This window comes from Cucumis sativus, chromosome 1, assembly GCF_000004075.3.
Source record: "Cucumis sativus cultivar 9930 chromosome 1, Cucumber_9930_V3, whole genome shotgun sequence".
NCBI classification, from domain to species: Eukaryota; Viridiplantae; Streptophyta; class Magnoliopsida; order Cucurbitales; family Cucurbitaceae; genus Cucumis; species Cucumis sativus.
This window is the reverse complement of record NC_026655.2, coordinates 10,855,503-10,883,478: the sequence shown is the minus strand read 5'-3', so window position 1 is coordinate 10,883,478 and position 27,976 is coordinate 10,855,503. Positions and strand designations below refer to the sequence as shown.

Here is a 27,976-nt window from a genome sequence, read left to right as displayed (position 1 = left end):
AAACTAGATTTAACATGATTAGACACATGATTAGACATGTTAAACTTAGGCACAATAGGTGATGCTTTAACGAATGTAGTTTTAGAACTTGAAGGAGTAGATGATTCATCAATATAGCCTAAACCTCTCTTATCACCATAAGATTTTCCTACTTCAATAATTTTGTCCAATCTTTGAGCACCTATTGTCAACTTTTTAATAGTTTCTTTAGCTTTATCAAGTTCTTGTAAAACACTTAGTTCATTTTCTTTAAGCACTTTAATCAAGTTATCTTTTTCACAACTATCATGCTCAAGAAATCTAACTTTATCAAGCAAAGCATCTTTCTCAATACAAACATGCTTATCACTTCAATTCTTCAATTTGCTCAAAATTTTCATTCTCTTTAAAGCAAGCAATTGTATCAAGTAAAGACTTATTTTCACTAATTAAAACATTGTATTTCTTCTTAAGCACAACATACTTAGAACTAAGTTTTTCTAGGTCATTTTGCATGCTTTCAAAATTTTCAAATAATTCATCAATAGAAAGAGGTTCTAGAGTTACCTTATCATCATGTTCATCATCTTTGTCACTATGAGCCATGAGACCAAGATTTGCCATTTCTTCAACTTCACTTTCACTTTCACTACTATCATCCCATGTAGCCTTCATTGCCTTCTTCTTGGATTTCTTAGATGATTTGAGGAGAGGACAATCCGTTCTTATATGACCCGATCTTTTGCATTCATAACAAATCACCTCATCCTTTTTGCTTTTCTCACCTTTTGACTCTTTTTGGGTTGATAGGTGTTTCTTGAAATATTTCTTTCTTTTTATGAAATTTTTGTACTTACGTGAGAAATAAGCAATGTCATCTTCATCAAGGCCATCCTCATCTTCGGGATCAACTTCCAAGGAGATAGTCTTTAATGCAATGCTCTTCTTCTTTTTGGACTCATCCTCCAAGTGCTCCTTCATGATGATCTCATGAGTCATGAGTGAGCCAATAAGCTCCTCTAGTGGAAGTTTGGTGAGATCCTTTGCTTCTTGAATCGCCGTTACCTTAGCTTCCCAAGTCTTAGGTAGAGACCTTAGAATTTTTCTAACATTTTCGGAAGTTGTATAAACTTTACCAAGACCCTTCAAAGCATTTATGATGTTAGTAAATCTAGTAAACATATCGGTGATAGTCTCATTAGCATCCATCTTAAACAATTCATAATTATGAACAAACATGCTAATTTTAGACTCTTTAACTTGATTTGTTCCTTCATGAGTAATTTCAAGAGTATTCCAAATTTCTTGAGCGGAAGAACACATGGATATTCTATTAAATTCATCTTTACTCAAGGCACAATACAAACAGTTAATAGCCTTAGCATTAAATGAACACTTTTTCATTTCATTTTCATCATACTCTTCTTCTAATTTAGGCGTATCAACATTATCAACATTTTTCATGGGTACATAAGGACCTTTAGCAACAATTAACCACAAATTATAGTCAATAGATTGCAAATAAATTTTCATTCTAGCTTTCCAATATGCATAATTTGAACCATCAAAATAAGGAGGTCTAGAAGTAGATTGACCTTCAACAATACCATTTGCCAATAGGTTTGCCATAATGCTCTAACAATAAAGTTTATCAAGAAATTAAAATTTCAAGATGAGCAACCTTGCTCTGATACCAATTGTTGGATCGGTATGGCAACCCTAGAGGGGGGTGAATAGGGTTTAAATAAACTTTTTGACAAATAAAAAGTAAAATCAACTAATTAGATATTTTCTAAAATTTAAATAAAGAACTTTGTAAACTTTGTTAAATAACAAGATTGATAAAAAGATATGAATGGAAGTATGCAATCAAACTCAACCAATAATAGTATGTAACTAAAATTAAATTAAAAAATAATTAGAAAAGAGTTAGAGAAGAAGACACCGTAATTTTATAGTGGTTCGGTTAAACTCAACCTACATCCACTTTCCCAAGCACCCCTTGGGATTTTGATTGAAAATCTTCTTTGGACTCTTTCCACGGATTTGAGCCGAACCGATTCTTGCTCCTTTTTCGGGTTCAAGAGCAAACCCGATCCTTTCCACGGGTTAGGATCCAACCGTTACAATATGTTGAAATTTTTAAATCACACAAAAGAAAACTCTCTAAAAGAGTGAGTATACAATTTGAAGCTCACAAATTTAATCCTCACAATACAATAAGAAGCTCTCAAGAATAAGATGAAAAGAATAAAAATTGGAAGCTTTAGAGAGAATAACAATGTTGGCTTTTTGCTTGAGGATTGTAAAGATGTTGTGATCTTGTGTAAATGTGAAGTATTTAAAAAGAGAGGAAAGATAAATTCAAAATCATTTGGGTCATTAGATATAAGTAAAAGAAAAATGAATGGTTGAGATTTAAACTTAATTAGCCGTTAGACACAATACAAATAATAATATAATAATATGTCTTTTCAAAATATTTTGTTTAAAAAGAAATCAATAAAGCAACTTCACCCTCTTTTAAAAAAACTAGCCGTTAGACACAAGAAAAAATAATAATATTAAAATCATTTTTCTTTTAAATTCATTTTCTTTATAAAAGCCAATAAAACATAACAAAAAGCCACATTTGTTACTTCTTCATTGCTCCAAGTGGCTTTCTCTAATTGGTTCAAATTGAATGCTTGGTCGCCACGTCACCATCTCGGGTATTTTTTCGTTAAGCTTCTTTTAGCAATATTTTCTTCATTTGAACTTCGATTTGGGTGATTCAAGAGGCGTTAGAATCATTTTTCCAAGCTCTACGATATGGTCTATTCAAATTAATAAAATTGTCAATAAAAAAAATCAGATTTGTTATCATCAAAACATAAATTAATTGAATAATTAAAATAAATTAATTTGAGATTAAGGGCCAAAAAGCCAACAATAATATTAACTTGTATTTCTACAAGTTATCAATATATTCGTGTATCTTATTCTTATAGACACTTAGTGTCCAAATAAGTCCACCCCCTTCATTCATGTGTCAAGTAACTATGTACCATTTAGGGGTCGTTTGGATGGAGGGAATTGAGATGGGAATGGGTACGACATACCCCTTGTTGGTATAAAATTCATGGGAATATGCATCATTTATGTCCATTAACTATACCATTCGAAATTATGCGTTTTCTTCTTCTCCACTCTCTTTTTTTTTAATATTTTTTTTATATATTATTAAAATTAATTATTTAAATTAAATACATGAGAATTAAATTTGTGGTATGTAAAGTTACCTTACCATTTAACTATCCTAATAATTTTTATTTTATATATTATTAAAATGAATTTCTTTAAGGAGAATTTTTAAAAATAGTAGATTTTACAAAATATTTACAACCTATAGCAAATTCTATCAGTGATAGTCATTGATATGCTGTAGTGATAGAAGACTATCATTGATATAATTCAAAATTTTGCTATAACTTGTAAATATTTTAATTTATTTTGCTATTTTAAAAAATGTCCCTCAAATAACTCATTTTACAAATACTACTAATTAATATAATTATTAAATTGTTAAATAATTAAGTTTTCTCAATATTTAAAATTAGGTTTTATTGTTTATCAATCAATTAATGCATTAAAATTATATAGAGTTTTTATGATTAATTCTACCAATAGAATACAAAAAAAAGATTATTCTCAATACCATTCTCATGCACAACCAAACATAGACGTGCTTAGGCATCATTCTCATCCCAATTCATTTCCATCTCAATTCCCTCAACCCAAAGGGTCCAATGTCCAACTAAATTCACATCCTACTTACCAACTTATCTATAAATAGTGGTAATCGGTAGGTTTAAGGATACAATTAATTTTTCACTTCATTTCTATTTCTTCTTTTATTTTATTTCCATATTCATTTTCTCATTTTCTTTGTTTTTTAATTTAATAATAATTATAATAATGAGCCCAGAGAAGAGAACTTTTCTTTTTTCTTTTTGGAATGTGTTACTTTTTTCTCTCTCTCTAACGTGTGTATTTCAAATTAGTTAAAATCTTATTATTATTAATTTTGTATATATAATCTAATCCAAATTAAAATCTTGACTTTTATTAAGCCTCCAAATACAAGTATTTGGTATGAAAGAATCATGTCACGGAGAATTTATAAAATAAAAGAAAAAAAAAAAGAAGATAGTTCATCCCAGATTCATTCAAAGAATAAGAGCTTTCAAAGAAAGCGGCTTCCAACATCTTCATTCGCACCTCAAGCCAAAAGGGCTACAGCTTAAACAAGCACTGGTGGTAGTCAACACGAACAGCTACTGCAAGAGATAATACTCAAAAAAGAGATGTTCCCCTAAGTGAACTCACGGTCCAAATACTCCCCCGAGACTCGGCCGAAAGGGATGACTATGAAACAATCCATTCAATCAAGTTTTAGATTAATGAATACGACTTTTTCCATGTATCAATTAGATATCGAAGGTTTAAAATAGCAAAAATAATTTTGGGATAAAATTCGATGACCGTAAAAAAAAACAACATTTAAAATTTAAAATTTAAATAATAAACTCTTGAAGAAAAGTCTGTTTTTCACTTAAATGATCATTTTTGACAAATTAAGATAATCAAACCAATAGATAAAAACTAAATAATCAGCCAACAAAAAATAAATTTTCTTATTATTCAATTTGGATGAGGCCTAAACTGACATTTTTTCCCCTTCTTGCTTATCCAAAATTTCCTTCTTTTTTTTTTCTCTATTCATAATGTTAGACAAAAAAGTGGCTAGCAAACAATATAGGGATCTCTCTTCAAGCAACACCAAAATGATGGCATAAACCCTAGAAGACAGCCACTCACCTCAAATTCTATGTAACCATAAAACAGAGACATTTTTTACTTATATAATGTACAAAGCCATTTTAGCCTCAAAACCAAACTTGCTCTCCTCAACTCAAACTTCATGTTGTTAGAAATGTTATTCAAAATTGAATGTTCATCTCACCAAGTTCAAATGAAGGTTCATGGGCTTTTGTAGTATTGGCTCACAAATATTCATCTGAACTTGTTGAAAAACTAATTTCTTCACACACCAACTTTTTGTTGTGACTTGAACATGAAAAAAAAAATTAAAAATGGAATATTTATACCTAAAGATTTGAAAAGAGAAAGAATTTGAAAGGTTGAAATAATTACAAAATAGTTAATATGAGATAAGGGAATAGATGGAAGATAGAGAGATGTGAATGATTTTAGAAAAATGATAATGATATAATTAATTGGAAAGAAAAAATTTAAATTATTAATATATGTATTTATTAATAATTAATTTTAAATTAAAAAATAAATAAATAAAATTACAATAAAACCAAAGTAAGAAAAAACAAATCTACTAAGAAAAAGGATAAAATTGGAAACAAAAGTTTCTCCTCATCCATACTTTTATATATAGTATAAATTTTATCAATTTTAAGTTTCTATCCTCAAGTAAAATTTTTTGGTTAAAAAAATGGTCTTTTAAAAAATATGAAAAATTGGTAAAATATTTACTCAGACAATTTCGAAAACGGAAAAAGCTTGGAGGTTCACAATGTGAAATATAAAAAATACCCTAGTCAACCTCAATTAATTAGTTACACACGCACGAGTAGTTTTCTTCTAAATGATCATGATACACGATCATGTACCAGTAGCTAAACGATTTTGATGCACGATTTTGGTGCACGATCTTGTACCAAAGCTAAATGATCTTGTTAAAGTTAAATGATCTTAGTACACGTTCTTGGGTACAAGATCGTTTAAATATTGGTACACAATCTTTTAGATCTTGGTACACAATCGTTTAGATCTTGGTACACGAGCTTGTACTAAATCTAAACAATATTTGTACAAAAATTTTGTACCAGATCTAAATGACCTTGGGTACATGTTCGTTTAGATCTTATCAACACGATCGTGTAGTTCTTTTTTAAATGATGAGAAAATTGCTTCATGGGCTTTTGTTGTTTGTGACCGTTGTTGTTGAGCAAGAAGACCAATTAAAATTATGTCATGTCATCAGAGCAAAATGGTGATATTCATAATTTAATTGGGTTTAGGTAGTTAAGTTTTCTCATATCCAACCCAAACAAGGATAATGAGATCAAACTCATGCCCAACAGGCAAATGAGTCCAAGCTCAAGTCCAGGCAAATGTGTTCAAGATCAAGCTCAGCAAGTAAATCGGTACAAGTCCAAGCCAACCAAGCAAATGAGCCCAAACTCACCTAAAGCCCATAGAAATTCTCTATAAGTAGAGACCTTTCCATTCATTTTGGAGATCTTTGGTTGAAAGAATAATTGAAGCTTTGAAGTATTGAAACTCTGAAGAATTGAAGATTCAAACTTCTACAAGCTCTCAAGACTTGCAAGTTCGTATCAACCTCGAGATCAACATTTTCTAAAACATTGAAGACTAGGAAGATTAAACTTTCCTTGGATTTCATAAGATCGAAGATCAAATGAACTTGGAACTCTACAACATCCTAAAGAATAAAGATAAAGAAATTCTAAGTTTTAACTTGTATTAGAGAGAAAACATCAAATGAGTAAAGAGAATGTATCCAATGTATAAATCAATATACAAAATTCAATTCCACGAATTACATTTCTCCCTAAATCTCGTGTGAACAGTTTGGCATGCTCGGTGGGACCATCTCTACCTTTCATCTCTTTCTGTTTTGAAGAAAATCTAAAGAAATCATGACATCCCAAGGCAACACTTTCAAAGCTACAAGCGACATTGGCAAGCAGCCAAATACTCGCAGCCGCTCAAGAAAAACCCAACCGTCTAAGGAAATGTCATCCTTTGAGGTCGCAAAGAACATTTGGGAACAAATGTCCAAGCCATCGAAAGGTGAAATTGTAATAAAAAAGATAATATTGTGATTGACGAACAGAACTCGTCCTCTGAACGCCCAAATGAGGAGATGCCTCATCCAAATATAATGTCAGTTATGGTGACTGACGTGGATACAAGTGAAGACATAATAGCAAAGCTTGAAAAGAAGGTTAACATGCTCATAAAGGTAATTGAAGAAAGGGACTAAGAGATTGAATCTCTCAAGAATCACATCGAGAATAGTGACACTGCTGAAACAAGTCACACACATATCATCAAGAATACTGACAAAGGAAAGACAATTATGCAAAAAAGTTAACCACAAAATTCGACTTCAATTGCATCGCTGTTTGTATAGCAGTTGTAGGAAATGATTGCAAACTCAATCAAAACTCAATATGGTGGATCTGCTCAGATTCTCTCTTTCCATTCCAAACCATATACGTAGAGATCGACAATCTCAGAATTCCAAATGGATAGCAACGACCCAAGTTCCAATAGTTTGATAGAAAGGGCAACCCAAAACAACACATTGCTCACTTCAACATGTGAAACTACTAGTATGCTAGGAGATTTGTTGATAAAACAATTTATCTGAACTCTCAAAAGAAACGCCTTCGACTAGTACATCGACCTAGAGTCTGAATCCATTGATAGTTGGGAGCAACTTGAGAGGGGCTTTCTCAATTGCTTGTACAACACCCGACGTATCGTCAGCATGATGAAGTTGACAAACACTAAACAACGAAAGGAGGAGCCAATCATCGACTACATAAATCAATTGAGAGCTGTAAGCATGGATTGCAAAGACAAGCTCATAAAACTGTTTGTAGTGGAGATGTGCACCCAAGACATGCATTGGAAACTTCTCTATATTTTGCAGGAAATAAAATCTCGTAGGTTTGAAGAGTTGGCGACTCGTGCCCATGATATGGAACTAAGTATCACCAACAGAAGAGCAAAATATTTCTTGGTTTAGAAAATGAGAAGTGATAAGAATGAAATTGATGACAATAAAAAGATTGCAAATAGTGTCATAAATGAGTCTATGGTTGTTCATGCAACTCCTTCAAAATCTTTTTCTAAAAGAAAAGAAAGCATGATGACGACAAAAAGCGACGGCCAACTCTTAGAGAAAGACAGGAAATTTTTTATCCATTTTCTTACTCGGATGTTGCAAACATGTTAAAGCAGTTGCTAGACAAGCAACTTATTCAATTGCCAAAATGCAAACGATCGAAACAAGCAAAAAAATAGATGATCATAAATATTGTATGTACCATCAAGTCATTAGTCATCCTGTTGAAAAATGTTCTATGTTGAAGGAGTTGATTATAAAGTTAGCTCGTGAAAATAGGATCAAGCTGAATATTGATGAAGTAGCTGAAACGAATCATGTTGCTGTTGAGATGATTTCAAGTGTTCCACCATCAACATAGTTTTATGGTAAAAGAAAAAACTTAATTCAGTTTGAGACTTTCGAACATATATTGTGTGTTTAGATTACATTTTCAAAAGGTTTAATTCAAAAAATAAGTTACACCCAAAATAGTTTGTTAGGTGTATTTTAAACAATTTTCACGACAAAAATGTTTCAACAAAAGTGAGCTTTTTCAAAAACTTTTTTTTGTCAATCGAAATAGATCATTAAATCTAATTTAATTTGCAACGATTTCTTGGAGTTTGAATTTTACTTTAAGTTCGTGTGGATGTGTACTTACAACATATTTGTAAATAGAAAAAAAAACAATAAAAAATTATTAAAAATCCCCGAAAAAATTATAAAAAACTAAGAAAGCATAAAAACATTCACTCTTTTTCTATTAACCTCCAAATTGGTTGAAGTCTTCCCCACCCTCTTCAAAATATATGAGAAGCAAATTATAAGTAGAAAAATGTATAAAAATATAAAAATAAAAAACATATATTAATAAAAAAAGAGAGTGATTTCTTAACAATGAAATTAAACTTGATTTAGGAAAATGGTATGTTCAACTTTGTTTGTTTGCTTTTATTTAGGAAAATTGGAGGGAATATATTAATTTTCTATTATTCCAAAAATACCACTGACCTCGTTACTCAAGTATTTGCTCTCCTTCGTTTTTTATAACTTATTCTTTCACTATTTTTATTTGATCTTTCTTTGTTGGTTTCAAATCGTCTTCATCATCTTCTTCCTTTGTCTCAAATTTAGATTCTTCACCGTCGGTGTTTCCACGTCCATCATCGACGACACTTCTTATTATGATAATCTTTTTTTGTTTCGTTTCCTTCATATTATTCTTCTATATTCTTGAATCACTTTCAATTATAATTTTTTTCATTTAAAATAAATTTTTCAAGCAAACTTCATTATGGTTGAGATTAATAGGAAGACATGATGATCGAATTCTTGAAAATGATAATCTGATACTCACTTGTAAGATTAATAGTAATTAATTCAAATCAAATAGAAAAAATATTCTACTTAATTACCACAAAACAAGAAATTAAATCTCATAGAATTCAATAAAAAATGTTTGATAGGGTAACTTTTGAAAATAATAGTAAGAATAACAAAACCATTAAATTCAAGATTAGCATACATCACTTGCGTATCCACGCAATTTCCTTTTGACATTTCTTTTTCTTTTTCCTTATTTATCTTCTTGTTCTTCTTTCTTTACTGGTATTTTTTTTTTAAATGTTTTAGGTTTTAATTAATTGATGTTGTTTTTCTCTGTGTTTTTGGTGAACTAATTTAAATTTTGTACACTGATGGATAGTGATAGAACTTTATCACTTTCTATCACTGATGGACTGTGATAGAACTCTATCACTTTCTACAATTGATATAGTTGTATTAATATCTTTAGCTCTTCTTATATAATTTTTTGTTTGTTTGTTTGTTTTTTGTTTGCAGTAATTTGATATCATGGTTAATATTTTCATAATAGATTTTTATGGTGGACAATGGACACAGTACAATTCTTGTAGGAATTAGTGTTGCTGGAGTACTTGTTCTTATGAGAATTATAGTGTTGCTGGAGTACTTGTTGATGATATGATGAATTTGGGTGGTTTAGTTAGTTTGATCTTGAATGAAATTAAATTGGATGATTCTATTGATTATCAATGTTATTGGACTTTAACCACACAAATATTCAAACTGTGTTTAATTTAAAACAAGATAAGGATGTTCGTTGGTTTCTATCTTTGATTAAAGATTCAAATATTAGGCATTCTTTGGTTGCTCATGTTAGGGGATCATTCTCTTGTTGCTTATGTTAGTATAGAAGCATCTTCTAGTGATATTGTTCGCAATAGCGAAGCTAATGATAATTGACAGTGTTTATCTTCTTCTAGTTCTTCTTCAAATGATGACATTATACAAGAGTGTGATTTAATGGCGATTTGAAGGAAAATGATGTATTTGTAAGTAAAGAAATTTTGTCAAAATGTTTTTATTTACTAACAGTAATTAAAAATGTTCAAATTCGAACTACGCGTTCAAATTCAAATTCACTTGAGTTGAAATGTTTGCAAGATAGTTGTCAATGGTATGTTCGTGCATCTCGATATAAGAAAAGTGATAGAAGACTATCACTAACTATCGATAGTATTTCAATCAACATGCAAAATCTAAAACATGCCGCAAAAACTAAATTATAGGCAGAAAGATAACATGACATAACTAATATTTCAATCCACATGCAAAATCTAAGACATACGCTGAAAGATAGCATAACTACTCTATATTCAATTTACGTGCAAAATCTAAAACATAAGCAAAAAGGTAGTATAGCTACTGTATCAATGTCTATAAGTGATAGAAGACTATAAATTAGGTAGTATTTCAATTCATATGTAAAATCTAAAATATGTGGCAAATGCTAAATTACAGGAGAAAGGTAACATAACTATTTTATTTAAAGGAAACAAAATCAAATTTCATACCTCTTTTTCCTTCGATGTTTCTATTTTTGTTTTAATGCTTGATATCTATTGAAAAAATAAATTTAATTAGTATGTATTCAAACAAAAGAAGAAGAAGAATGAGAAATGAAACATTACTTACTTTATGTAGAATGCTAAAGATGAAGAACCAAAGTAGACGTTAGTCTCTTCATCTAATTAGTCACAACATGATTACGTTCTTAATACCAATGCAGTGTTTGTAGAAAATATACCTTCAATGCCCAACAAAGGGTATATGAATCGACACAACCTATCGAGTCAGTGGTTTTCACACACAAGATTCAGATGCATCATCAAGGGAATTACAAAGATCTCAACTTCAAAACTGAGCTAACATGATGAAATTCAATCATTGGGGAAGGAGGTATCATTTAAGGAGTAGAAAAAAGAAGAATAACCTTAGGACGTGTGAGACTATTTGAAAGAAAGAATTGCATTTTCGGTTCTGATTAGGGGAAAACGTTGCTTCGTTGATTTTATGAAAAATTAGGTTTATGTTTTGGTATTTCACCGAATTGTTTTGGGTATTGGTTCAAATTTTGCTACAAACCGTAAATACTTTGTCCAATTTTTTTATTTTTAAAAATCTCGATTAAATTTAAGAATAGATGATTAGAATGAAATATTAAAAAAATATAAAATCAAACATCCAAAATGTACCCATACACATTAATGATATCTATGAATTACAAAAATCCGTTGCCCCTTTTAGATAGAATGGATTAAACTTAGAAATTTAACTTTTAAAAATTGAAAACAATATATTTATTTATTTAAATCTAATTAAGAAGAAGAAGAAGAAGAGAGAGAGAGTTGGGTTTGTTTGGCATCATCCAGCATAAGGCGTCGATAGGGCGATTTAACGAAGAACGGCAGGCAACCGTCCGCCACTTGGACGGCCGGACATATCTCGGAGTTCGACGCTCTCACTTTCCTCAATTCTCCTCTTCATACTTCTTCACCATTCAAACAATCGCTAATCCTATCAGTCAAAGGTAATTTCTCTCTGTTCATTCATACGCCCTTCAACTATCAATCAAATCGAATTCTCCTTCATCACTGTTTTCTTCATTCTCCCCCCTAATTTCTCTTTCACGTCCTCTGCCTTCCAAACTTCACTCCTACTAACTTTCATCAATCTTTTCTCGATTTAACATTATCATTCAGTTTCTACTCTCTCATCAATGTTTAACTTCTCCATTCTTATGACCCTAGTTGCACCAATTCTTGCAACTCTAACTTTTCCCCTTCCTCGTTTTTAAAACCCTTTGCCGGATTTTTTTTTTTTTTTTTATGTTAGATCCGTGACTATTGTTCACTTGTCACTTCAGTGATGCGTACATTTCTGATTATTGTATGCTTATTTGCAGTTGCGTGTTGTCTTCTGATGCAGTTACACTTTGAATGAGGTTCTGTAGGAAAATAATTCAAGACTAGAGTTGATGATGATTCATGTCTTCTTCTTTCAGTGAAATTTTGTGCGGACCATTTGAAGTTCGATGCTGAAGACCCATTGTGCCTCAATAGTAATAAACCTCAGTCTACTAGCATTTCTTTGATCTGAAAGTGACAAACATTAGAGAATGTATGGAAGAAGTGGCCTCGATAGATTTAAGAAGGCTCAGACCTTAGAACCATTCGCTGTAACTGTCAATTCTACTTCACACGACTCTACTCAATCTTCTACCAAAGAAGCCATTCAACCACTGGTTCCATATTCACAATCGAGATCTTCTCACTTTCAAACCATTAATCAACATCAATCTCATGATTCACAAAAGGTTATTGGACCTGAGGCAGGGCCATTAGTGGGGCAGACGCAGCAATTGACCCAGGTTGGAGGAAGTCAGTCCACTTGGCAGCCTCCTGACTGGGCAATTGAACCGCGCTCGGGAGTTTATTATCTTGAAGTCTTGAAAGACGGTGAGGTTATCGATCGAATTAATCTGGACAAGCGGAGACACATTTTTGGAAGACAATTCCATACTTGCGATTTTGTGCTTGATCACCAGTCTGTATCCCGCCAACATGCTGCTGTTATTCCTCATAAGAATGGAAGGTTGGATGTTAGTTTTCTTGTCAATGAAATCATTTTTTTTTTTTTTATTTCTCAAAATTTTAACCCATAACTTGTTCCTTGATTTGTATTTCTGATCACACTTTATTTATATATTAATTTATTTGATTAATTATTAAATAGTCTTGATACTGTATGATGCTCATGTTCTCATCAATGCCAGATCTATAATATTCTATATTATGGCACTTATAGTTTGTGAGCTTTTTTTTGAGCGAAGGTGATTAAAAATTGTAAATAGAGTGATTTTATTTTTCCTTTTCATTTTTATTTGGAATGTATGGGTGTAGTCTAATAAGGAGATTACTCCAAGATTGTAGAAGAAAGAATAAAAAGAAATAACGTTGACAAGGAATTTCAAACTTTTTGTGGTTTGATGATGATGGCCTCAAGAAGCACATTGGAAGATAAGGCACGATTGCTGAAAGGTGTAAAAACTTTCAGCAAAGGAGTCAATGAACATCAGAGAGCCAAGATAGATTGGATATCTGGTAATAAATTTCAACTGGGACAAAGACTCACACGAGAGAAGTTGCTATTGAAGAAAGAACCACACATACTAAGAAAAGGAGTGAAATTAAAGGAGGATATCATAAAACAAAAGGAGCATGAACGGTCATAGATGCAAAATTGGTAGTGTATGCCTCCTTTGAAGTGTTTAGATTTTGGTGAATAGGGATAAGATGGAGATGCTCCCTTGTTTTTTTTTTTTTTTGTGATCAAAAGAGTGAGCAAGATGGTGTGGTTCAATTCCACGTCTACCACATGAGCACAACCATTATGGAAACTACAACTCAAATTTAGTGGATGCTTGCAATAAAAATTAAGGTCCTGACTTTGTTCAAATATAGGATGTAGGTTATGAAGAGGGTGTGAGCCAATCCGTAAATGAAAGCATGTGACTACGATTCTTTCATCTATAGTCTCTTCAATGTTTAGAATTAAACAAACCTGCTCAAATAGAACCCAAGGCATAAAGAAGCCACTTTACTTTGGGAAAATACAGCAAAAGCTTTCTTGGAAGAAATTTGGTTTGAAAGGAATCAAACAATCTATCATGATAAAACAATGGGCTGTTTTGATCGTTTTGATATAGTACACAGAAATGCTTCTTCCTGGTGCACCCTCTCAAAACTTTTTGGTAGCCACACAATCCAAAACCTCAACTTAAATTGGAGAGCTTTTATCTTTCCACCTTAATTCTGTTGCTTTTATTTTTTCTTTGATTTCTTTTCTCCCCTTTATTATGGTTACTTCTTTTTGTACTAAACTCCTTACTAGTCATGAACTAGTAAAGATTCATTATCATGGCTTAGTATTGGGTTTATTTTCCCATTTTTGCTTTCGTTCTTCCGGATATGATGAAATCGCTAAGGGGGTATCAACCTAGTTGAGATGTCTGGGTGCAACTTTTGATCCATCTTTCTTGTTTAGCTCTTGTACTAAGAGCTACTGTACCTTTTTTTTTCTATTAATGTAGAGATCCGTTTCTGTTTCAAAAAAAAAAAAACAAATTAAACAAAGCTGTTTGCAGTATACACGCTTGGCTGGTTAAAGGTCAAGAGTCTCTATCTACTAAAATGTGAGAAAACCAATGGGCTTACTGAGCACAAATTTGGGATAATTAACAGACGTTTCTTCTTTTGTCAGTTTCTATACAGATCTCTTTGGAATTAGGTGACGTGCTTGACTTTATCTTAGTTGTTAGCCTCTTGTGCTTTATTTTTTTCCTTCCTTGCTTTTCAAAATGAGGGTTATTCCTGGTGATGGTAGATGTGAATAATCTATTCTTTTTGTGATCAATTTTGGAGATATGGCAAACATGAAGAGCCCTTTGAATGCTAAACCATTTACCTCCATTTAGTGGTACTAATTTGGATTTGTGGAATTGGAAAAATTGGCATAAGCCATAAACGGGCAGTGGGCATTCTTTTTATTTACTATGAAGAATGTGATTGCGATGGACTGATGGTTTTAGGCAATTCCAGTCAGTGAGTGTGAGTTTCTTTGCCTTTCTGAATCACTGGTGACCTGTGGGTCGACTTTGTGCTCAATTGTTAAGAAAAGTTGTACATTCTGGTGGAGCGCTGGAAATTTGGTTGAAAGGGGAGAATTCTGTGCAATGGTTGGATAATGGGATATTTTGTTCTAAAACAGGGTCCTTTTGCTTACCACACTATTGAAAGATCTGCATGAACAAGAGCATCAGCTGCAAGCCTAGCTTGAAGAAGGGCTCCAGACTATATGAAAAATTTGCTGTGCTTTCATATTTGTAGTGGGTTGAATTCGATTTTAATCTGGAACTCTTTTGTTGCTAAATTTGTGGAGTGAGTCTGTTTGGAAAGGAACATTTTGCTGGAAGATGGAAGTAGTTTATGTCCATGGGACTCATGCAAGCTTTTCAAGTAGAATAAACCTTATCACTGGAATTTCACTTCTTTGAAGCAAGCGTTAGGTACCAAAGTCTGGCTGCTCTATTTTACAACTCGTCTATTAGGCGGTACTCTATTGCTGGCTGTATGTGTTTCCTCATCCATTCCTGTGTTTTGGATTAATAATTGGATTGTTTTAGTGGTATATGAATCATAATTATTGATTTGTTAAAGCAAATGGGTTTTTTCCCCTGATAATCCAATAGGGCCGTCCCCACTAATCTAGGAGTACCTTTGGCCTCAGGCTCAGATTTGGAAGACGTCAATGAATTTCTTAGTAAGCTCACTTAAAGGTTTGAACACGTGATCTCTAGGTAGGTGTTAGCGTTACACTGTTACTCAGGAACCATGTGCTTTTTCTAAAGGGGCTGCCCTTTTCTTCCTGGTGGTTGGTGAGGTTTTTGCTTCTCTTACCTTGTTTGTACAGTATATTATGTTGTTTCCTGACTTTTGCTATGGGGTCCCCCTCGTGGATGTGAGAGATTGGAAGTTTCTACCTTCTGCTTTATAGGTACTGCCATGTTGACTGGGGCGTATCCTATTTTGATCCCTTGTTCTTCACAAGGCTTTTTTTTTTCAGGTCTCTCTGAATTTTGAGGGTTTCCTTGCTTTCCCCCTATCGACCCTTTCATTTTCTTTGCTTTGGAAGGTTAAGATCTCAAAAAGGGGAAAGTCCAGGTCTTGCACAGGAAAGTTAATAGATACGAGTTTGTGCAGAAGACTATGGGTGAACATGGAATATTAAATAAGACTTAAACTGACAAAAACATTGGTTGTTTCAGTTTCATTATTAATGGTTGTCGGTATTATGGAACATTGATCCAATGAACTCTAACTGCTGCAAGCTGATGGGTCAATTTGAATCTAAAACTGGTGCTAACTAACTGATGTGCGTGCACCCTTTTACCAAAGGGACCCTCCTTATTAGTTAGGGGTGTGTACGGTTGGCTAGTCAATTTGGTCCAAGTTTTTGGATACCTTTGGAGTTTCCCTGGTGCACAATAGGGATTTCAGGATTGTGAGGAAGGAGGTTTCACTCAATGCGCCCTTTTCGATAGAAGGGAAAAATCCTCTTGCAGACCTGTTTGTTTGCCATTATTTCGGGATTTGGCTTGAGAGGAATTATAGGATACTTGAAAGGAGGCGATAGATCCAAGGGGGAGTTGTAGGAGGTTTTAGGTTTAATGCTATGGTTTACACATTAGTGGTTAGGTCTTTTTAACTACTACTTAGACTTTACATTTTTTTACTGGTGTCTCTTTTTGTTGTTTGTTGGATTTCTTTTGTTGTGTTGTATTTTTGTATGCTCTTGTATATATTTTATTTTTCTCAAAGAAATCTTGGTATCTTATGATAAAATTCAGTTTCTTCTCATGGAATACAAAGATTACATCTAGGGTCACCAGTTAAATGCTCTGGGAATTGCTTATGCACGTTAGGAATGGTTTTCTTGACCTGCGTAGAAAATGGTGTAGCAGCCATGGGGTTTTGTTTTTTCTTTTATTATTTATTTATGCATCGCTCAATTTTCAACATCAAGAGATACTTTTTGATGACCATGTGAATTCACAAGCATTACTTGATTTTGCAGCATATATGTAATTGATTTGGGATCTGCTCATGGAACATTTGTGGCTAATGAGCGGTTAACTAAAGACTCCCCAGTTGAGCTAGAAGCGGGACAGTCCTTACGGTTTGCTGCATCAACAAGAACTTATATCCTGAGAAAGAATGATGCGGCACTATTTCCTCGTCCGCCATTACCCACCGAGGTTGATTTACCACCACCTCCTGATCCGTCTGATGAGGAGGCTGTTGTTTCTTATAATACACTACTTAATCGCTATGGTCTTACCAAATCTCGACTACCTTCATCATCTGAAGACAGCAGTCCAGCAAGTGCAAAAGAAGATACACGACATGGAAGACCTACCAAAAAGCTTAGGAAGATGAGAGTGGCTTTCAGGGATCAACTTGGAGGGGAGCTGGTTGAAGTTGTGGGTTTTTCAGATGGTGCTGATGTAGGGACAGAACCTGGTCCTATAGGGGTTAAAGAAGGAAGTCTAGTTGGGAAATATGAATCTCTGGTGCAGACTACCATAATACCAAAAGGCAAGGAGCCGTCTTCTTTAAGGGGAGATAACATTTCTCCAAAAGGTGTGACTGGTAAATTACAAGAAATCTTGAATAGGGTAAAAAATCCATCAAAAAGCGGAGTTTATGATGACCTTTACGGAGAATCATTTTCAGGAAATGTGGGTTCATCATGGGCATATTCTTCGGCTGGTTCTGCTAATAAATTGTCTTCCCCTCCTAAAGATTTGATCCCTCGGAACCATGAAGAAAACAACAGGACAAATACTAATGACAGTGATGATGACTTGTTTGGTAATTGATCAAATCAAGCAGAATGGTCGTGAAAGTTTGTGTAGTTTCTTATTGTGACAAAATGGTTGGAGTTCAAAACTGCAGCAATTCTATGAAGATGAATGATTTTTTTTTTCTTCTTTTTTCAAATGTAACTGGAGACTTTGTTTTAGTCCATCAGGAATTCTTCTTTTTGTAGTTGCACGCCCTACCAAGGGGCACATGTAAGCTTGATTATAATATTTAAGATTCTCTCTTTCAAAGTGTATACTGTAGAAAATTGAGAAAATGGGAAGAATTTGGTTAGGGAAATGTTAGGCCTGTTGCATTACTTTCATTGTAATTGTTATAGGCATGTAAAATCAGACGGGTGCTGGTCGCCTGCATGATTAAAGGTTCATTTTGTTAGGAACAACCCTTTCCCGCAATAGCTAAAGTAATTGTTCTTTTTGCTATGAGTTTGTCATTTATTGTTTTGTAAGGTTCTGTTTGGTTGAACTTTTTGAATGATGAGTTTCTGAAAACTATTCTATAGAGCAGAAAAGAGATTCCAACACCATTGTTAAGTATTACTCCTATATTATTCCCTTAAATGCTCTTTAAGTATAATACTGCGTAGGTATAGTGGTGAAAAACTTTTCAAGTAATAATAATATGAGGATTTGGCTGTAGATAGAATGACAAGATTTGCAGGCTACAAAAGATATCTAGCAAGAGATCATGGGTAGCTTATTCAGGCTTTTTTGGGCTGGAAAGTTCTTTTTGAGGATTCAATCAAAGATGCTTTCGGCACTCAAATTATGGCAACAGGTAATTCTCAATGTCTTGGGGCTTTACGAGGTTATATCAACAATGGTAGAAGTTTACAGTCATAAATTTGAGGAGGAGTCCTTCATTTGAGGACACAGTTCGTTTATGAGCAAAGGAGGAAAAAGTAGTTAAAGTTAGAAAAACAGTGAGATGTCTAGGCAAGTGGGTGCCACTGGAAGACAGGATTCCTTTTGGATGCTTTTTTTGAGTCTTTGTAGTATCCCATCATAATCAGAGTGAAGTTTGACTATTCCCATTTTGTATATGTTTAATTCCATTCCATCATGCTTCTTGTATAACTGTCTAACCCACCTTCCTAATGTCCCATCTTCCCCTTTGTACCAAAAAGCTCAAGTCCAAGTTATAGCTTAATTTATATTTAGATCGATTTTCATGGTGGCTTTTTATTTGATTCATGAATCTTTGATTGTTGCAACTGCCTAACGTGTTTTTTTCCTTTCAGTACAATAAGTGAGGAGTAAGGATTTAAACCTCCGACTCCAATGAAAGGAGTGCAAGTCATATATGGTGAGCGATGTTCACTTTGACAACTATTTAGATGCATGTTGTTGATGGTTTTTCTTTATTTGATTCATGAATCTGATTACAACTATACAACACATTTCATTTTAATATAATAAGTGGGGAGTAGCTAGCTGACTTTGGCAACTATTTAACAACTGCTTTTAGGTTAAATTTTTTCATGAAGCATTAAAAAATGTCTTGAAAGATATCCAAATGGAAACAATTGAAAATTGATGTTTAATGTTTTCAAAGAAAGGAAATGATGTAGAGATACTGCTCTAAAATATTAATTGTAATGACACTAGTATTGTGGCGGGAGAGATTAGGGACAGGGAGCAATGATAAGCAAAATCTCTTCTTCAATGATAATTCACAAAGGTTTCTTTAATATTAAGAAACTGTAAAATTGATTATGGGGCAATGATGGAAAGGAATATGGTATTGATGATGGTGATGATCATATTAGGAGGGTGATGTTGATGATGAGCATCATCATGGCCTGCAGTTATCATGATGGGATTGAAGAGGGATGGGTGTGCGTGGGTTCCATTTCTTCTTTCATTTACTTGGTTACGATGTTAATTACTTCAACATGGTCTATTGCATAGGTTATGCGACTAACATGGTCTGTTGTATAGGTTGTACAACCATGTCCACGGGTTCTATTAGTGTAGGCATGAAGGGGAAGGTAGAAACAAAAAAAAATTGGGGTAAAACATTCCGATCAGAGTTTGATGTAAAAAAGAGCAGAGGAGTAGACACGTGGCCAACAGAGAGATGAAGGAAAGGAAAGGAGAAGAGAATATAAGAAGAAGAAAGAAGAATGTAGGTGGATATTATATTAGTGGGGGAAAGCATGATGAAGAAAGGCACAGTGTGGGGATCTCTCTCTTCAGTTTTTTCACTTAATTGGAGCACTGTCCAAAAAGTCTTCATTTCCCCACTTGCCCTTTTCATGCCTTTTGTTAACTCAATCATACACACTTCCATTTTCCCCCATTACTTTTATCTTCCCATTTTGCTACCTGCCTTACTAGTTCTTATATATACACCAAAACAATATCCAACTTCCCTCCAGCAAGCTCTTGTATGATAGGATAGAAGTTGTCCACTTTAAACATAAATCCTTACAACTTTGCTTATGAAAATCACCTAAATGATCTCATACTAAAAGGGTGTTTAGTCCACTCACTTCTTAAGTCGATGTTAAAGTACTCAACTCCACTAACATCAACAGTAGTCACTATTGAAGTTTACACGTTTAATGAAGTACTCCACCTCTCCCTTTTTTTCTTCACCTTCCTCTAATGTTTCCTAAATCCAAAATAAACAACTCTACCTTTAAACATAAACCACTTAACTCCAACAAATTAACCTCAGACTTTAGAACTTAACTCAGCGTCTAAGCAAAAGGTGTTGTTTATGATCTTTCCATTATGTAGTCATATAAATATGGGATGACACTGCTCCTCTTTGTTGGATTTCTCTCTCTTTCTTCCTTTTCTTTTCTATTCAAGAAGCTTATCATAACGTACGTGGTTTTGATGCATTGCCATGTTGACTAATACCAACCAACCACGACACTCTCTCTCTTTTTCTCTGTTCAATTCATTCATATTTTCCCTTTGGTTGATGATTTTGATACTGCAACTCACAACTTGTGTAGGCTGTATTCACTTATTTTCCTTCTCTATGAAACTCCAATCAATTCTTCCTCGTATATATCAACCTAATTTCCACTTTGGGATCTCTTGTAGGTTCAGTTTCTCTTCGTTTTATATTTGATTTGGTTGCTGTTTGTTTCCAGAGTCAACTATGCATTATGGATGGACTTTGTAGCCTTTTCCAAATCCCAAACCTCTTGTTCTAGAGCTTTCTGTCATGGTATGCTCTCTTTCACTTTCTTCATCTGTTTTGCAATTAAAGAAATAGATAAATTTCCAGGCCAAATGGAAATCCTATCTGGCTGGATTTCTCAATTATATAGTTAACTTAACAGAAAACTTACTGTTTTTCCAGTTAGATAATTTTCAGTGTTCAAAGAAAAAAAAAAAAACAAGAAAACTCATAAATTCTTTAAAATTCGGAAAACACCATTTTTTCCTCGCAAAAAATGCATGGATTTGGATTTTATGACAACTTATTTTCTCTTCTCCATAGATTTGGGTTTCATCTTGTGTCAAGAAAACTCTAAGAATTCATGCTTCTCAAATCACCCACAAACTTTGAGAATGCTGGTTGACAAGATTCCCATGTTTGGTTTTGATTCAATCGATAAGGCTTTACAGTTTACTTTAAGAAAAAGCTGAAAATAATTGAACAAGAAGCCATTGCCATGGGGTTTTTTTATTTGTATGTGATGACTAAGTCTCTGTGACCACACAATATATATGCTTTTGTTTTTTTTCTTCTTTACCCCATATGCCTTGTCATTGAACCCACACCACTTCCATGCCTAATTCTCCTCTACTAAAAGCATTATTCTCATTTTCAATAATCATCTCTACGTTTTACATTTTTTTTTCCTACTTGTATTTGCCCTACTAATTTTATAAGCAGACGTTAAATAACTAAATTTTAATAATAATTCACTATTCACGCCTTCAAAGTTTGAACATTTATATAAAAAAAAAAACTTCATACTTTATTTTCATTTCCCATATCTATACATCTATTTTTCTGATCATGCTTTATTCACATGAAATATTTAATTATCTTGTTTGACTAATATAAAATAGTGGAAAGTGTATATGCATGCAAAAGAAGAGACAGTACAATAATAATGAAGTAGAGCTATGAGCCTCTAGTACACATATTTTTAAAACCATACTTATGTTGAGATATTTTTAAGATTATGTCATTAAATTTATTATACTCAATATATTCAAGGGTTGATGACATTAGTTTACCTTCATCCATATAGGCAGAAAATAAAGGAGGAGGTCATTTTGTTCAACATGTTAATTAAACTTACCTTTCCTCTACAAAGATAAGCTTTTGAGTGAATAAATGATTATAGTTATTGATTTTCCACCTATTTCAAACATATACATCAATAATCATATAAATTACCCAAATCAAAACATGAGTGGGAACGTGGGTGACATGCAGCAATTGAAGTTATTTTCTTTTTAATTTAGGTGAACTCTTCTCATATTTGGAACTGAGAAATGTTATTATGTATAATTATTAAATGGAAGGTGTGTTGGTAGAGAAGCTACCATTTCAACTTGGTTTCAGGCAGCCATGAAGTTTATGAAATTAGGAACAAGGCCAGACACCTTCCACACTCAAGAAGCCACCAGGTTAAACTTCTTCTTCATTCTTTTTTTCTTTTTATAATTTCTTTCTTAAATTTAGTTTAAAATTTTCATTGCAGGACTGTCATTTCTGAAACACCGAGTGACCTTATTATCAAAATAAACAACATCACTTATCTCATTCACAAGGTTTGTTCATTAGTTGATTTTCATTGGTCCAGGAAAGTAGTTTTATTTTAGGAATTTCACTAAAAATTCAAATATTCGTTAAAAAAACTCTACTGGACACAATTCTATCTTTGGTATACAAAATAATTTGAATATTTACCGTTTTAAAAGAACAATTGTATGTCACTTGAATTAGAATGAAAACTAAAGGTATTCATAGAACGGGTTGAGTGGATTGAAGTACGTTTTCAATCTAGTTATTAAAATGTTGCATGCATGGATAATCCAAATATATAGTTGGCAAACGAGATGCTATTTTAGGTGAACCTTATGTCACAAACTCAACGCTTAAAAACTTCTGAATGAATCTTCAACTCAATCCAACCCGAATTATATTAGACAAAACCGGGTTTTGGTTGGTTTTTATTGTTAGCATGTTGAGTTTAACTGTGGTGAGTTTTGGTAGCTGCAGTTCCCTGTGGTAGCAAAGTGTGGTCTTTTACAGAGACTTTGCTCTAACCATAGCAGCAGTAACAATAATGGTGATGAGAAAATTAGAATAGAGCTGCATGAGATTCCAGGTGGAGGAGATGGTTTCGAGCTTTGTGCAAAGTTCTGCTATGGAATCACCATTAATCTCAGTGCCCATAACTTTGTGTCTGCTTTCTGTGCTGCTAACTTTCTTGGAATGAATGAATCAACCGACGAAGGGAATTTCATATCCAAGCTCGAATCTTTCTTTATTTCTTGCATCCTTTGTGGTTGGAAGGACTCCATTCTCACGCTCTGTTCTTCAGTTGGGGTTTCTGAATGGTGCCATAATCTTGGTATCACTTCAAAATGCATTGATTCAATCGTCCACAAAATCCTCACTCCTCCTCCTAAGGTTCTTCTTATCTTATCCAATCACTTTCCCCTTTTACTTTTTCTCAACACTAAGACACATTTTTTGTCTCCAAATTTCTTATATGAGTAAAAGTTTGAAATTCAATCATCACCCTTTACTCTTATACATCCTACATTTATTATTACTATTTAGGTTCCCTTTTGTTACCATTTACTTTTTAAAGATTACTAGTCCATATTCTTAACTAAAACCAAATCTTACCCAAATCCTAAAAATAAAAACTAGTTTTTGAAACTATTTTGTTTTCCAACGTTCAAATTTTTTGGTTTTAGAAAACAAAGGTAGAATGAGACAAATAAGTGTAGAAGTAGAATGAGTATTTGTAATTGACTTAATTTTAAAAAACTTAAAACCATACACTAAAACTTCGGTAAGCATTCGTTTTGTTTTTGTTTTTTTTCATTTTCTTACACGTGTTTGCATATTTCTCTAAGTTTTTAAAAGCTATTCTTATTTTAGATTTAAAATTTGATTTGGCTTTTGAAAACATTCATAGAAAGTAAATAACAAACTAAGAATCTTAGAAATGAAATGAGTATTTATAAACTTAATTTTTCAAAACACTAAAAACAAAAAACCATGTGACCAAATGGGGCCTCGCTCATTAAACTTTAAAAAGTAACTTAGTTTTTTAGAGAAATTGTAATGGACGACTATTTTAGCAATAATAATTGAGGATATAGCAACATTTTAAAAAATTTGCAAATATAGCAAAACTATCACTGATAGACTTCATATGGTATATCAGTGATAAACCAATATTTGCAACATGGTCTATCGATGATAGACTTATATCATTTCTATCATTGATAGAATTTAACAAATTTTGCTATATTTGTAAATTTTTTAAAATTGTGCTATATACTTAATTAATTTGAATTTAATTGCTAAATTTGCAACTATCCCTAGTTTTTATATTTTAACGTCTATAACAATTTAGTCCACACTCAAAAGAAAGTTAATCGAAATTAAATGTCAAGTAACAACATTAGTCCTTGAATTTTTTAATGAATTTGATTTTCAATTAGTTTATCCATTATATATGTCTTAAAAAACCTTGAGTGAGTCACTTGAAATGACACGTCCTTTTATGTTCTAGACAATAAACTCAAAAATGCTTTTTCATTTTTTTGTAAAAAAGTTTGTCACGTGATAAACTCGTACAGATTTATGGAGTTATTCACGTTACTGCAGGTCACATGGTCCTACACATACACCAGACTGGGCTACAACAAGAAAAACCACCGTTCAGTCCCAAAAGATTGGTGGACAGAGGATATAGCCGATCTCGACATCGATCTATTCCGCTGTATAATGCTAGCAATTTCATCAACTTGCATACTACCTCCACCACTGATTGGCGAAGCCTTACATGTGTACACATGCCGATGGCTTTCCGATGTCGTCCGGGATACATCTACGTCGGATAATGTAGAGAAGAATCGACAAATCATCGAAACCATAATCAGCTTGATTCCACCAGATAGGGAATCGGTATCAGTAAGTTTCTCACTTAGACTCCACAGCCTTGCAAATGTGTTGGGAGCATCTCAAGTTACAAAGGCAGAGATTATAAGAAGATGCAGCTTATTGCTGGAAGAGGCAACTGTGAAAGACTTACTTTTTTCTAATTATGTGCCTAAAGTTGATGATAATGGGCAATGTTTGAAAGTGGATGATGATGTTGATTTGGTTGTGGGTGTTTTAGAGAGTTATTTGATGATGTGGAGAAGGAATAATAATTCAGATGATGATCATGTGGAAAATGAACAGCTTTTGAGATCTATAAGAAAAGTTGGGAAGCTTATTGATTGTTATCTTCAAGTGGTTGGTAGAGACCGCAAAATGAGTCTTGCTAAAATGATCTGTGTTGCTGAAGCTTTGCCTGACCTTGCTCGCCCATCCCATGATCATATCTACAAGGCTATCAACATCTTTCTCAAGGTACGACTATTATTATATCCTTCCATTTTGTTAACAAAAAGGATTCTACAGTGAGAAACTAGTACCCATTAGCAACCCAACCATTTATGAAGATTTTATCAAAACCATAAGATGTTGAATTAATCAAATCCTAAAGATTTTTGTATGAGATTTTGTCAAACCACGTGGATTAAGTTATAACATTCAAAATTATAGGGACTAAATTATGACTCCTTGTTGTCGAGACGTACCTAATAGCATGGTAAAACATAAAATTTGAAAGATGAATGATTATTATTAAAGAGAGTTTTTTCTTGTTCCTTTTTATTACTATTAAACGCAATATATTTAAGTATTAGAGATTTATTTCCATGTTTATGCTTCTCACCACCAAGCACAGGTCATTTTTATTGTTAGAATAATGTTGATATAATGTTAAATTTGCATCTAACTCACAAATGACAAGAGATGCGGTGAGATTTAAGAATGGTGTAGAAATGTGATAATTGCTACTGATACGGGTTGTGGGTAAGCAGGAGCATCCAGATATAAGCAAAGCTGAGAAGAAGCGATTATGTCGAGTTCTAAACTGCCAGAAACTGTCACCGGAATTACGAAGCCATGCAGTAAAAAACGAGCGGCTGCCACTGAGAACAGTGGTGCAAGTTTTGTTCTTTGAGCAAGAGATGAAAGGTTCCAAGACAAGTAGGCAAGGAGTAGTAGAAGGCACACTAGAAGAAGATGAGTGGCAAGATGAGATGAGAAGTGAACCAAAAGAGAGGCCAGGGAGTGGTGATCCGATGAGACCTTGGACGCAACAAAAGCTGAGGAGATCAGAAAGCACAAGATCATCAAGGCCCAATGGAAAAGAAGACCAGAAAATGAAGGCAAGCGAGTTGATAAAGAAATCCATTGTTGAATCAAGAAGGAAGGTGGTTGTTCATAAAGGAGAAGAAAGAGGAAAAAGTTAAAGGGAAGAAGAAGAGATTGAATTACTAATTGAAAGAAGAGAGACAAAGATCAGAATCCATTTCCTTGTCAGTTTCAGGCTTCGTAATTTGTACACTAAATTCAATCAATTCCCCACTTTATTGTTTTTTCTTTTCTTTCTTAATTTTCATGAGTTGGGTGTTGACATAAGATTGTGTTATGATGAATAAGATTGATTTGCATAGGCCCAAAAATGTTGGCTAGCTGGTGCTAATTAAGATAAAGATATTTATTTAGATTCCTCAACCAAAAATTATCCAAATGCGAAAATAATCGATCAATTCACCTATTTTTAAAGAACATTTTTTTAAAAAAAATCCTAATTTTTAGGATAAAAAAGTATTGTGCAAATCTATAGGTCGGGAGACTAATCGAGTACTATGAATGACATTTAAATGTTTTAGAAATAATTTTCTATCTTATTTGAGTTTGTTGTCTTATAACATGCTTTTCAAAGTAAAAGTATTTGCTCGAGAAAAATGTCTAAAAATGTCTTAGTATGCAAACGACGTTAAAGCCTATACTTTCTGCGTTCTGGTTGTCTTGTAGATTAGGGTGTGACACCTTATGTACTTTATCAAGTGAACATCAATCATGTTCCTTTCCTTCATCCTTTTCTTCTTTCTTGTTTAAGAAGCTACAAAAAGCAATTAGATGGACATCATGGACTAATCACCTGATTAATAAAACATAAGCTAATCACTACACAATTACTTTGTTCACTTCATCAAGTGAACATCCATCCTGTTCTTTTCCTTCATCCTTTTCTTCTTATTGTTTAGAAAGTTAAGAAAATTAATCATTATTAAACGATAGTAATCAGTTAATGTAAATAGAAATCAATAAGCAATCATATGATAAAAGGTATAGTTACCTCTTCATCATCCAAGTGTCATTGAACATTCATTTCATCATCAATGTTTTGAAGACTTTTGGTTGGGGGCATTATTTGGATAAACAAAATCTTGTGATTGCTTTGTTCAGGTTTCTTGTAGGCAATCTTTCATTGATAGTATGGATGATTGACTTAAGCAATCCCAATACTTCATCCTTTAAAGAAGTTAAATCTTGCTTCACTTGTTTAACCTCCATTATAAGAGAATCTTTTTTTCTTAAATCAACAATTTCTTCTTTATTGACTGTCTTGATCATATATCATTCAAGTTTACTGTCCTTTTATCTGACCATCATTCCTCAATTGCATCCGATGGTTGATTAACAAAATATTAAAAGTATTTAAAGGTACACCGGAAAACTAAACAAAATAGGTAAAATTTAATGAGTTAGTGATATCAAAGTGCAAAAGATAGTAAATAATAAAGTAATCATCATATTCGGTAAACTTACCGATCACTAGCTTTGAAGATTCGATCTCGAAGGTAGTTCTAATCAAGTTTTTTTTTTTTTTTTGTTTCCATTTTAACATTCTAGGATAGTCTTCACTGGTCTTGGTTACAATCCAAATATACCTTGATCTAAAAGCTTAGTTATGATTTCATATGCCCAAACTAATAAGGGTTGTGGGAATCCTTGCAAATGTGCAGTTTGCACCTTTTGATTGTGCAACCCTTTTAAAAAATTCTATTGTTAGATCGAAGAATAACCTACCCCATGGAACACTATTCAACGTTTCATCTTCTTCAATCATCTAAACTTCTTTCCAATCCAAAACATTGTGCATTTGTTTGTTGTTCAGAAAACA

The 27,976-nt window shown here is 33.1% G+C and overlaps 2 protein-coding genes across 23 annotated transcripts; both read left to right on the top strand.

Annotated features, from left to right (window-relative positions):
* The first annotated feature begins 11,600 nt into the window (after window positions 1-11,600).
* Window positions 11,601-18,146, top strand: LOC101210909 (protein phosphatase 1 regulatory inhibitor subunit PPP1R8 homolog). Of its 4 annotated transcripts, none has more exons than XM_011656387.2 (3): window positions 11,601-11,810; window positions 12,209-12,874; window positions 16,916-18,146. In XM_011656387.2, the coding sequence occupies exons 2-3, from the start codon at window positions 12,399-12,401 to the stop codon at window positions 17,718-17,720; spliced, it is 1,281 nt and encodes a 426-aa protein (XP_011654689.1). In that variant the 5' UTR covers window positions 11,601-11,810; window positions 12,209-12,398; the 3' UTR covers window positions 17,721-18,146. The 4 variants fall into 4 exon arrangements, with proteins under 4 accessions (XP_011654689.1, XP_004139507.1, XP_004139508.1 ...); XM_004139459.3 differs by having other exon boundaries at window positions 11,604-11,810; window positions 12,186-12,874; XM_004139460.3 differs by having other exon boundaries at window positions 11,606-11,810; window positions 12,285-12,874.
* Window positions 18,147-20,185: 2,039 nt separating this feature from the next.
* LOC101212861 (BTB/POZ domain-containing protein At5g47800) lies at window positions 20,186-26,477 on the top strand. Of its 19 annotated transcripts, none has more exons than XM_031880346.1 (7): window positions 20,186-20,439; window positions 20,834-20,910; window positions 22,239-22,331; window positions 22,406-22,475; window positions 22,921-23,340; window positions 24,556-25,305; window positions 25,821-26,477. In XM_031880346.1, exons 3-7 carry the CDS (start codon window positions 22,273-22,275, stop codon window positions 26,253-26,255), a joined length of 1,734 nt encoding a protein of 577 aa, XP_031736206.1. In that variant the 5' UTR covers window positions 20,186-20,439; window positions 20,834-20,910; window positions 22,239-22,272; the 3' UTR covers window positions 26,256-26,477. The 19 variants fall into 19 exon arrangements, with proteins under 19 accessions (XP_031736206.1, XP_031736204.1, XP_011654655.1 ...); XM_031880344.1 differs by having other exon boundaries at window positions 20,187-20,439; window positions 22,167-22,331; XM_011656353.2 differs by having other exon boundaries at window positions 20,189-20,439; window positions 22,227-22,331.
* Window positions 26,478-27,976: the final 1,499 nt, after the last annotated feature.